Source organism: Apis cerana, linkage group LG2, assembly GCF_029169275.1.
Source record: "Apis cerana isolate GH-2021 linkage group LG2, AcerK_1.0, whole genome shotgun sequence".
NCBI classification, from domain to species: domain Eukaryota; kingdom Metazoa; phylum Arthropoda; class Insecta; order Hymenoptera; family Apidae; genus Apis; species Apis cerana.
In genome coordinates this window covers 7,757,552-7,771,068 of record NC_083853.1, presented here as the reverse complement: position 1 = coordinate 7,771,068, position 13,517 = coordinate 7,757,552, and the positions used below count along the sequence as shown (strand labels likewise).

Genomic DNA, 13,517 nt, shown 5'->3' with positions numbered 1-13,517 from the left:
AAACACAATAAGCACGAACATGTTTCACAAATTTCCTGGAATACTCCAAAATTATCAACATCGGATTATAGAACAACAATAACAAAGGATAATCTCTTCGACAATTGATATCTCAAAAACGGAACAATAATATATTTTAAAATATTGAATTTCAAATAGATATTATTTCTATAAATTTTCTTAAACATAATCTTAATATTAGAGCTTGAATTTATTTTTTAAAATAATAATAATTAGTAATAAGAAAATTAAATACTAAGCTATTGTAATAAGAAAAGGAAACAAGAAATAGAAAGTAATGTAAATTTGCAGATAATTTATCCAACTTATCAGAAATCAAGTTAAATAATATATCACGTTTCTAATGGCATTCTAAAATTTGAAGTTTCATCTTTAGAACTTCTATCGAAACTATCTATTTTTTCAGCATCTTCTCCATTCTCTTTTTTTTTTATTCAATAAAATCAAAGATGCGTCATGTTCGTGGTATATTCCTAATTAAAGACACGTGAGACACAAGAGATGCGCCAATAATCACGTGCATTCAATCAAACCATATGTAACCATGTTAATAATAATTTTTAAGATAGACAGATAGATAGTTTCTGCAAGAAAAAAAAAGAACAATAATATTTATGAGCCAGTTATTTCATTGGAAAAATGGTAAAAACAAGGTATATATGAAAAAAAATATGTTCAAGATTGCTAATTAGCCATTTTGCAATTGAAATATTTCCGTGTCTACGACCAATCACGATTATGCATTCATATTGTATCGATTCACGCCCTCAGAATCAGAAATGTTTCCCATTTTTTATACATTATTCGTTGGAATATTCTTCGATGTAAAAAAAATTTTTTTTCTATTTTTTTTTTTTTTAATCGCAGCATAAGTAATGATACAGGTTTGACGATATCGAGTATTTCATTAATTCGCGAAATAAATCACCACGATTTTCAGATACATTGTGTATATCGTGATAATTGGCAACATCGGCGAAAAATTATAGTACCATGAAAATCCTGTTTGACCACTTTCAAGCGTGCGTCCCTGTTTATCATGGCGATATATGTCCATGATATTTTTAATTCCTGTTTAGAACGATCGATTTACCCGTATCCGGATCAATGACTGATAAATCAATATTTCCTATCGATCCGTTTTATCACAATTACGATTATTAATTCTTTTTCTTATCTGTCTCTTCATAGAGGGAAACGATTATTGGTAAACGTATAAATAGCTTTGCCTTTTTAGAAAGTGTTTTCAATAGTCAAGCTGTTCAGTCGTTTGTTTCGCGAGAATTGTTCATTTTAATATTTCCATGGACTTTCTTAACAATGAATTTTTCATACCTTAAATAAAATAAAATAAATTAAATAGGTTTAAGTGATCAAATAAGAAATAATATAGTTTAGATCAAATGTATCACCTTAAGTAATACCCTAATTACAGAAGTTTCTCCTTTTTATAAAAAAATTATAAAAAGGAATATATTTTCAGCAGATATCAATAAGTAAAATAAAATACATATACAAGCAACCAAAATACTTTTCGCATACATTCACAATCTACCATATCTGCTAAAAATTACCATACAACATTACCAAAAAATCTTCGATGCAATTCGCGTATAAAAGAGGCGATCAACGATACGCAAAAAGTTAAATTAAATTCGAGATCGAGTTTCTGTCATGAGTACTCTGAACGAGGTTCGTGAGAGGCAGAAACAATGTCCGGCACCTACCTCTGGACTGAATGTGGCTATCGACACGCTGCGTCTTGACGGTTCTTTATTTTCACTGTTCCTTTCACAAAACTGAAGATCAATTCACTCGTCCTGCCGTTTACGCGATACAAGCTTTCGCTGCTCCTCTGTGAAACGGGAGATCGATCTGTGCGCGTTCGATCGCAAACAACCCTCGCACGACGACACCAAGAGAGCGCAGCTCCCACACGGAGAACTCGCCGCGGACTGACGCGATTCTCGCTTCTGCACGCTGTCTAACCCACGGCAGCCAGTTTTACCGGGCCGAGAGTATAGCGGCGAGAGTATAGCGCGTGTCATTGATGCGAGCGCAGACGTTGCTTTCATTCGGTGTGTGGGGAACCCGGTTCTTGAACGTAGCGATACACTTCATGGACGAGTCATTTCTTTTTTTTTTCGATTTCGTCTGAATTCGTTGAATTTCGTTCGGCTATGAGACGTAGCGTACGTTTGTTGATGGAATTATGTGTAACTGCGCGATTTCCATGAAAAGTTGTGTTGTTGTTGTTTCGTGATCTTCGCGATTTTGCGACGTCAGATGGTGGATTGGTGGTGTAACGAGGTCGGATTAAATTATGGAGAATATGAGTAATTTCTTGATGGATTTGTAGATTCATGGTTGTCCCTTATTGAGGAATAATTAAATGTACGTAAAGAAGTATGAGTAGTAGTATCTTTTTCGTTGGAATAATTTAAATTTTTATGGAAAGATTATATTGCGGTATTAGAAGAAATAAATTATAGTAGTTGAGATGTTGGCATCTATGCTCGTTTGTTTCTTGATATTCAATATATGATTTTATTAATAATTGTAATTAATAGTTACAAGATTTATTCTTGGGAATTACTTGTACAAGGGTTATATAAAAATTTTGTAAGATGTACCAATTGCACACAAATATTTAATAAACGTAAGTTTAGTAATTTTTTTTTTATTTTAATATAAAGTGAGTTTATTCTTTTATCGCGACATTTTGCTAATAACTAAATTATTTAGCTGAATCAATATAATGATAGAATAAAAAATTCATGTACGATAAAGAATATGAAACAACGTAATTTGAGAATGTACGATTTGCGTCAATTCATTAATGACACACTTGTGTAAATGTTTATAAAAAAAAAAGTTTTATTATGAGCTTTATTATGATTGTTTATTGATATTGAGATTCATATATTTTTTTTCTCAGATTTTTTGAATCATACAAATAACTGTATCTACAAATTGATTCCTTCATTGTTATTATTGGATATTTTACACGGTTTACAAATTATCTCTTATCCCGATCATATTAATTGAATAATTTTCAATTTTTTTTTCTTAATTTACATAATTCAATATTATAGAGATAAGTAGGAATACAAAATTTTGAAAAGTTTCCAGAAAGACCTGGATTATTTCAGAATCATCCAAAAGGTAAATATCACGTGAGGTACCTTGTATTTCATTTATATCTTTATATCATCAGAATATCTTTGTAATACACGTGTACACATGTAATAGAAATGCACAAATGTAATAAAAATTACAGAATTTAAATCTCGGCTCCCATTACGTTTCGATATACATGTATTTGAATACATGTGAAATAGAAACCTTTAGCGACATGTATCTAACTTTGATCGTTTGGAACCACTTACTGCTTAGTTAAAATGAAAGATATAACTAACTGACTTCGCAAAATTCGATGAAGATAGACGGTTTTCAGAAACTCGATATATTTCATCATCCGACGCAATAAAATATAGTTATACGCACTTTTACATCATAATTAATTATATTATGAAAACAGAAAATATGATGTCCTTTGATCTTTCGAAATTTAATATACGCGTGTTCTTTTCAAATATTTACTAACACGAATGCATATTCGAATAAAAACTTAAATAATGAACAAGGGGTCAAGGATAGTTTAAAAGTTGAACTAACATGAAAACTTTTCTTATATACACACACAATGTTTGATACGTTCGATCAATTTCAAGTTTCACGGAATATCCCAGATTTTATTATAATACTTAAATAAAAGGAGTAACATTAAAGAACGTGTAAAATATATAATCTTCTATAATATACTAAAAAAAAATTTGTGCATCGAGTAAATTGAACATGATTCTTCAAAAATAATATTTTGTATTTTATCGTTTCACGAAATAATAACAAAAAACCACAACAGTCTCTTATTAAGAAATTTACTCATTCGATAAATTGGATACGATAATTCTTTCCCCCCTCCCAAGAAAAATTTTTTTTTATTCTACTATTTATTCACATTTTTTTTCTATTTTTTCAAACACCTCGTGCACGGTATACAAATATTTGCAAATATATGATTCATTTCATTTTTATTGACAATAATTTTTTAACCGATCGTTATATCTCTCGAACGAAGCTCGAAATATTATCTGAAACTGCAAACAAAGTCACGGGAGATAAAGAAACGACTTTGCGTTAATCCGGCTCTATTTCTACGTTCGTGTGCAACATTGAAACAACATTGAAGCACGGCCAAGAGCGGAGGCATTAATTTCAATTTATCGTCTATTACCACTTCTCAGTTGACCTGTGCCATCTTATTGCGACGAAAGATATCGAGATATTTGTTTCTCGTTTGCCGAGATCGTGAACAATAAAAAAAAAAAAGAATAAAAAAGAGAGAGGAGAGGAAAAAGAAAGGAAAAATACACGAAGAGCGTATGTATGTATCTGAAATGAAGAGAGAAATGAGCAGTTGTTGTTCGCTCCACATCGTCTCAGGCCTCGTTCAAAGCAACGGTACAATTAACGTTCTCGGGACGAAATGGCTGTTTCGTGTCTCGTTCTATTTGTAAAATCTCACCGGTGTATCTTGTTTCGCACATCGGTGGCCAGTTATACGATGAATCAACCAGCTCTGTAACTTAATTCGATGCAATTTATTATTACGTTGTAAATAAAATATTGAATTGAAAACAAATCGAAGAAGACGTACCATTGAGGAAAAGTGCATCGGATGAAACAAAAGGATAACGGTCTAAAAGGTCAATGCACTTAAAGAAGTGTTATTGTTCAAATTTTATTGAATTATAATTTGAATGGGCTTGAAGATACGTATCGGAACGTGTTGCCATCAACTGTGAAATATTGTTTCCTGTATTTTGAATAAGATGCGATAATAAATTTCTTGAGAAATCTATATTATAGTATCTTAACATTGTAAGATCTAATTGTTTGATTTAATTGTTACTTTTTCTAATAAAGCAATTGTTTGGATATTTTTGAAAATTGAAAAAAAAAGAATAATATGATAAATAAAAACTTATTCTATTTCATATAAAGTTTCTATAGAACTTTTATAGAACTGGTTAAAACTTCTTACACTTAGTCGTGACAGATGTCTCACCTTGTATATGGGTATGACTCACTTTAATCCGTCAGTATACAACGCCTCACGCCATTGTTCTTCTGCCCAATTAAAGCATTTTCCCCTTGACTGAAATCTTTTATCTCTCTTTTCCTTTACTAGATTCAATAATGGTATTCTTTAACGACCACTCCTTTAAAATTACTAACTGTAAAATGATGCTTTCTCTTTACTTAATAATCCTCGATACAATTGTTCACAAACTTTTAACTTTCCTGGTATCGTTTAATATCCCTAATCATCTATTTTATTTTAAAATGTATTTTTCTTTGAAAGAATAATTTTTAATGATTTATTAAATTTGTTTTTTTTTTGAAAAAAAGGAATGTTATTCGTGAGAGAAAAAACATATATATTTTTGGCAATGACTGGAAGCACATTAAATTTTTTATTTTCCCTTTTACTTACTTAACATTCGAAACAAAATATTCAGCTATTTTTTATATCTGTTCGAAAAATATTTTGCAATTATATATTAAACATTCAAGGACAAAAGTAGATAAACTACTATTAAATACATTTAAATACATTTATTGCCCACTTACGTCTTTAACATAAATTTTTTTGAAAGATTATGAAATCAAGCCTAAAATCGAATTTTATTTTTTAGATTAATTTATAGAATAATTCTGAGCACCAATTTTATCGATTATTTCATACAGAAATCAATGAAATAATAATATTTCCCTGAGGAAGATCACGATTGATGTTCTTCTCGATTTTTCTTAATTTATTGTCATCATTATGCGTATGATACTCCTTAATTTTCAATCCATGAAAATTATCAATATATGTGAAATTTAATCGCGAACAATTTCGAAGGATAACGAGAAGAAGAAAAAAGCGACAAGAAAAATCATAATAAAATAACACTGTTATGAAAGATGCATCATCGTGAAACGAAATTTTTATTTCTCTCCCATGGCACTTCCGCAATCTTCGAGGATCATAATCTGCGCATGGTACTGTTACACATTGTATAAGAGGAGGTATCTCGTAGTTGAAATCAAGAGGGATAGGTTTAGAAGCGATTCAATGTAAATCCGATGGTGGAAACGAAGGTAAATCAATGTATGCAAATCGATGCATCGGCCAATTTAAGCTGATTGGCGCGTTGTTGCTATTATTGCAAGACGGATCGTTGTTTCGAGAAGAAGTCACGGAGGGAGGATGGAATGTACGCGAAAGAGAAAGAGATTTGATTGGAACAGAGGTTGCGTGTGTTTCGCATTGATATGTTTATTTTGGAAATAACGTAGTAGTATCAACCCTCGATGAAAGCCTCGAAGGAAATCGAAAATATTTATCTCGAACTTGACTTTAACGAGTTAGCGCAACACAGAGTGAAATTTAACAGAGATTATTTGATTTTGAAATTGCATTAAATTGATGTATAAATGTATAAAACTTTTTTAAATATTTCTATTTTTAATTGAATTCTTTATATTGATTCTTTATATCCTAAGAATACCTATCGTCATATGTAATATTAAGTATTGAAATTCCAAATATTTCTCTTGCTTTTTTTCGATATTTATATCATCTGTATTATCATTAATGTTAATTTTTATATGCCAAAGATAAAAATATTTTCTTATCATGGGGAAGTTTCAGGAATTATAATTCTGTATTTAATAACAAAATTAATTTTTGTTAAAGCGAATATTATAAAAATTTATATAGACGTAATGATGAATTTTCGAAAGAAATTACACGTGTTTAAAATTTCATTCGAAGGAATAATACTTCATATATTTCCAAATTAATGAAAAATAGAATATATTCATTAGAAAGTATTAATTTCAAAAAAGGTAAGAGATGAAGAAATTTTCGCATTCGTCACAAGAATTGCAAGAAGTAGAAGTTTAATATCGCAATAGGGGGTATTTATTTATACTTTGATAAGAAGTATTTAATGAGAACAATAAAAAGAGACACCGAAACGAACGAAAATATCATAACCTGCGAGGCGTCACGTAATACGCCGGAGATAAAGGTGTCGTCCTAATGTTTTATCTGCGATATTCCCGCTGAGATAAGATATATTTTTTCTCTCTCGTCCGCGAAATATTCGACGCAACGATTTTGTAAAAAAAAAATCTTTAAGGAAATAGTTTCTATCTAAGTATCTAAGTGATACAGATTTATTAAATCTACTTGAACGGAAATAAAATCCAATGATAATTTTTTTGTTGAAACTTTCGTTTAAATTATAAACTAACCATTACAAATTATCATTTTTCCCTTCTTTATAATCTTTTATGAGAGTAGCTCTCGTTTGAAACAGGGCGAATAATTTTTTTATAAATTTATTGGAAGCGCTTCAAATCGATAAAATTTTAATCAACGAAATTGTTGAAAGAAGAACAAAAATTGATTCTGTATTTCCGAATGTGAAGATACCGCGTCATTATTTGCGAATAAAGCAACAATCAAAAATGTTATATTTAAAGTCGTAAATCAAGTGGCAAAACTTCTCGTTATCTAGACGAAATCCTCTTCGAAATTGCGTCTAATTTGTTCCTCGCAACATATTTCTCGCACCACGTGGCATGATAATGCTGTTGCTAACATCTAAAATCGACGCTAAATAACAAGATCGATATTCGCGAGTAATTCCCAGTTTGGTCTTGGAGGAGAGAACACAGCTAGGATCATTTTTAGACGATGAAATCATCGGGAGACATTCTAGAAATTACGTCGCGGTATAAAAGATAACAATCTCCGTGAGATAACAATATTTTTGGTACGAAAATTGTCAAACGCGAAAGTTTTTTTTAGAATGTGATAGAAGATAAACGAATCTGAATCTTATTTAAGCCATTTGCATCATCGCCAATTGTATTTCTAATCGATCATTATCCAGTTCTCACTCGTTTCAATTTATATTTGTTGAGAATTGAAACGAAGTCAATACTTGTTACTTATCGAAGTAACAAGTTTTAAATTGGTTTCAAATTTTCCAATTAATTGATATATTATATCATTAAATTATATCTTTTCGAAATAATTGTTCAGCAATGTTCGAATATAGAATTTTCTTGCACAATAATTTGTTAATTAATAACATAAGTGTATCTGTTGCACTAATTTTAAAATTTAATGCTGAATAAAGATAATTCTTCAATCTCAGATGTAATTTATAAAATTGTACTTGTACCTATGAATCTTTATCAAATTTATTACTATCACACAAGAAAATTTATTAACTTATAAAAAAATGTCGTTAATATTATTATTAAACATTTAGGATAATTTATCACAATATAATTCTTATTGCACAAGAAATTTATAAAAATATTATATCGATTGTGCATAATAGTCTATGCTAATTATCGAAAGAATTCTCCACTCATCGATAATACAATCCATTATGAAAAAGTACATAATCTGACATAAAGTGAAAATATTTCGCGTATCACATTATGCAACGCTCAGTGTCGTTCGATTCGTCTATTAATCGATCACGAATCGTTGAACTTACTGTAATATCCGGATAATAGTAGATAAGGAGAGCAATAATATTGGACACAAGGGAAAGAAAAAGAAAAGATTTCATGATCCGAGGTTAGTCAACGAATCCCGTTCCTTGGCCGTTCTTCCTTTCTCTTCGTCCCTCTTGTTCCACGAAGGCCATCCGGTTTTAAATACGGAATCGCTGATCCATAAGCAGAGCCGTCATTTTAAATATCAGAAGACTGTGATACTTCCTGTAATTTGCCACTAGGATCGTGGTCACATAATTTGAACGTGAATCATTGATAATATTGCTGAAATGTTAGTCGATTGCAATTGTGTTCCACATTTTCCGATTTTTCTGATCTTCGAAGAACGATTTGGTCTTCTTGAAACTTTAGGATTCGCGTAATTTTTATCTTGTCTTGTGTCATCATTCCATATAAATGGAATTTATTTGACGTTGAATATTTTTATCTGTATTTTATGAATATAAAACATTTCTCTCGAACGTTGAATGTTTGGATTAATAGATTTTTCATATGATTGAACAACGCAACATTCGATCAGTATTTAATTTATAATCGTTGCGAAATATATCTTCGTTCGTAATATTTGTACACAAGTTAATTTTTTGCTTGCTTTCCTGGTTTAATGGTACCTTGAAATTTGTTTTTTCTTTTTTTTTTTTATTTCTGAAAGATGTTAATTTTTCGAAGAAGAGGACGGAAGATATGTCAAGAAATGATTAATTTGGAAATAGATTATATTCTTATTAATTATTGCATCATTGTTTCGACGAAAATATTGAATAATTATAAATGATATCGAATAATACTAAATATATATATTTCGTTATGAAAGTGTCTAATTTTATATAGAATTACGAATTATCAATGAAGAATTACTAGTTTATTTTATAATGATATTGTAACAATTTAAAAATAAAGTATTTTAAGGAAAACAGGAACGAAGTAATGAAATAATAACTTTTGCGAGATCAAGATATAATTAAAAATTAATAAATGAAATTAAATAAACGTGAATATAAAATGGCTAATTATGAAAATGGCTAAGTCTAGTCGAGGAAACAAATATTTAAAAAAAAATATTCTACTGATATTATACAGTACAAAGATCGTGGTAAATTGATTAAAGATTTTTTTTTAGTCTTCGATAAAAGCTATTGATTTAAAATTTATATTAAGAAATGATAATTAACATTGTAATTGACACATTAATTAGAAATGTATCCTGCTTAAGTATTCGATTAATACGTTGATAAGTAATTGATATTGATTATTATAATACATGATCGATGGAATTATATTGAGATTATATACCTGAAATCGTGTTGATCGTTTAACCGATATAAAGCCATTTCATAAGTGCCATTTCATATAATTTATTAAAACAATTTGTACGTCGTTATTGGGATTGTAAGCTGGTCTTATCTGGATTCGACAGATCAACTTACATATTCAAGCGATGTTTTCTATCGTACAATCATCATTGGATCTGACAAAATCGTTGCACGTTGACGTTGTTCGGTACAAGGCACGAGATGCAAATATTATTAAAACTAAAGGTGATCGTCTGTTAAACAAAGAATGAATTCGTGACATGATTAAAAATGTTTGGCATATAGTTAAAAAAATATTAAAATACATATTACGTAATATGAATCATGTGGATCATTTATAAATTATTTATTATAAATATGATGTAATTTGATAAATTAAATTCAAAAGCTTTTTTGTTTTTATCTACATTAAAGACTTTAATTTTTAATTGATATGATTTTTATAATTTGTAAGATTTTAGATCAAACAAAACAATTTTTAATTGATTTATGTGATAAATATATATTACTTATATGATAAATGATATATTATTTAAATAATTTGCTATCTATGACATAATTAATATTTGAATTAATATCGAAATGATCAAATGGTTCAATAAATTTTGAAAACTACCATACTAGTAATCTTGAAAACATCATGTAATAGAAGAAAAAATTTTGAGGCCACATAGATGACCTGCATGATATTTAATACGTAGAGCGAGAAAATGTTTGTTTAATTATGTAAATTAAGCAGAATAAAGCACAAGTCAAATTATATTATAATAGAATGTCTTCTATCTAATAGGACAATTTTATAATTTTCTTTTATAAATTTAAATTAATAAAATTAAATATTTATATATTTTTTTATTATAAAATTATAAAAATTGATTAACTTTAATCTTCATGTGATATGATAAGATTGATAAATTTAATAGATAACTATCGATTATATTATATTTAAAATTAAAAATGTAAAATAAATATATGTAAAGTTTTTTGTAGACAAGAAAGTGTATTTAAAAATTTCTTGGTAGTTATCTTATCACTCTTTGAATAATTTACACTAATTCGTCACGTGTGACCTTCTATTTATATATATACTTTAAAACTATAATATAAAATAAAAATTATAACAGATAAAATAATAGAACGAAATTGTTTTGTTATTTAATTTTAGAGCAGTTAATGAACGAAATATATTCAGTTCAATCAATGAAATTGATAAAAAGAAACAAAAAAAAAAAAAGTAAGTGATCAAGTTTTATATAAAAATAAATAATCAATTTTATATATCTGTGATATATAGAATATGCAAAAATAAATGTATAAGATATATATATTTACATCATATAACAATTGGTTTAAATAGATACTATGAATTTTATTTTTAATCAATAAGTTAAATCAGAATCGTCTCCTGAGCACATAACAAGAAGAGCGAATACTAAGAAAAGGATAGAGATAGGATAAAAATGTGGAAATTAGCGCCATCTCTAGAGTGCCGCAAATGAAACTCATGTAAACAAGGAAAAGAAATAAAAGAAGAAGGACAAAGAGAGAGTAAAGTTGATTGGTGGTGCCATCTTTCGAGTTCCGTAAGAATTAAAGTATCATATTTGACCACTCAAGAGATGGCGCTAGTTCCTTAAATTAGCTCTATTTCTTCTATCTTTATTCAATTATTTGTTTTCCTTATTTATATTTATTTCATTTATGGCACTCTAGAGATGGCGTTGATTCCTAAAATTTTATCTTATCTGTTCTACTATTTACTACTGTTTACATTTGTTTTTGCACGAGTATGAATGAAGATAAACGTATTTCAGTAATGTTTTTCTTTTAAAATTACGAAGTCTTAATCTTTAATATAAAAAATGTATTTTTAATAGTCAAATAATTAAATAGTAAGAAACTTAAGAAATAATTAATTATTAATATATTAATTTTTAGATTTGGATATAATCATATTGTAAATAAAGTATTTATTAAACAATTTTAATTCCTTGCAGTTTTTATATAACTACATATAAGAGAGACCAATAATAAGATAAAAAGATAACATTACAAGATAGTATAAATATAATTAAAATTTTGAAACATATATGACATATGTAATTTATAAAAGAGATATTATGTATTCATTGTATCGAAATTTTCATCTGCTGTATTAAAATCACATGTACACACTTTATAATAATAATGATAGTTTTTAGTATTTAAAGATCACCTTGCTAATAAAATGTAAGTTTCCATTTCCTTAATTACACTCTTTGAATGAGAATTATTCGCACAGAATCTTATATTCAATGTACTGTACATATATACAGAGATCTCTGCGCAATGTGTCGATGCAATAAAATACTGATAATTATCACTTTTTATGCTTCCAGAGCAATAGCTTCTTGTATTTTTTGTTTTCTCCGTTCTGGAACATAATAAAAAAGAAAAATAAAAATTGAATATGTTTATATGTAGAGAATAATAATTTAAATCTGATAACGGAAAGATTTTACCTTCTTTCTTTTCTGGTAATTCTTCGGGTATTTCTAGTAGTATTATATCCTTTGTTACATTTGGTGCCTTTTCTGCGATCTCTGCTGCTAACAAAACATCAAGTTCTGCTTCAATTTCAGTCTCATCATTTTCAGTAAGTTCTCCTGACAATATATCATCAATTTCTTTTTGTTTTTCAATGCCTTCTTTAGTTTCATCCATGATTTTTTCAATTTCATCAATAGACAATAAATCATGTAGTTTTTTCAATGCAGCATTGCCTACTTTTAAGCCATCTACAACTCTTAATTCTACTTGTGCAAATTCTAAATCATGTACCATGTGTTCAAGATTTTCTAGCTGTCCATCAGTCTTTGATAATATTTGTTCTTGGAACTTCTTTTTTCGTAAAAGAAGTAAAGCTCGTCTAAAAAAATGTATTATATTTAATAAAATTATAAAATCATTATATCAAATATAAATATAAATACAAAAATCTGATATTAACTCTCTTTGCTTATTTTGTATAAGTTTTTTCGCAAGTAATCGTTCTTTCTCAAGATTTTGCTCAATTCTTCGTTGATATTGTTTGATTTTATCTCTAGTTTGTTTTAATTGCTGTAAAAATATTTAAGATCTCTTAATTTATGTCGAAAATAAAAACAGTTGAGGTTAGAAAATTTATGAAACATACTAAAATAGCCTTATCTTGTTCTGTGACACGACTTGGTGGTTTTTTCTTTGCAAAAAAAATACCCATTTCGATTTAAATGATGGACAACGTTATTAATTAAATTGTCATATAGTACTTAAAAGAAAACTCATGTCACATTTGACGTATCACTTGAAACAGTGATAACGAAATGTACCATGGTTGACGCCATCTTCCTTAATCGATTTATCGATAGTTCTCGAACAAAATACAAATATAAATATTGCAAGAAAATATTAATATTCATTATATTATTGAAAAAATAGTTTTTTTTTTTATTATGAAATTTAGCAATAAAAATAAAAATTTAGTTTCGTAAAAAATCCAATTGA

General features: G+C 28.2%; 1 protein-coding gene and 1 long non-coding RNA gene across 3 annotated transcripts; both read right to left on the bottom strand.

Annotated features, from left to right (window-relative positions):
- Window positions 1-301: 301 nt before the first annotated feature.
- Window positions 302-5,207, bottom strand: LOC133665662 (uncharacterized). Its single transcript, XR_009828801.1, has 2 exons — window positions 1,749-5,207; window positions 302-1,356 (listed from the first exon to the last, which is right to left on the bottom strand). It is a non-coding gene; the product is annotated as an uncharacterized LOC133665662 (long non-coding RNA).
- Window positions 5,208-11,959: 6,752 nt separating this feature from the next.
- On the bottom strand, window positions 11,960-13,373 carry LOC107996707 (charged multivesicular body protein 6). Of its 2 annotated transcripts, XM_017054879.3 has the most exons (4): window positions 13,168-13,373; window positions 12,982-13,091; window positions 12,494-12,900; window positions 11,960-12,405 (listed from the first exon to the last, which is right to left on the bottom strand). In XM_017054879.3, exons 1-4 carry the CDS (start codon window positions 13,231-13,233, stop codon window positions 12,359-12,361), a joined length of 630 nt encoding a protein of 209 aa, XP_016910368.1. In that variant the 5' UTR covers window positions 13,234-13,373; the 3' UTR covers window positions 11,960-12,358. The 2 variants fall into 2 exon arrangements, with proteins under 2 accessions (XP_016910368.1, XP_061926940.1); XM_062070956.1 differs by having other exon boundaries at window positions 11,960-12,900.
- Between the last annotated feature and the right edge of the window lie 144 nt (window positions 13,374-13,517).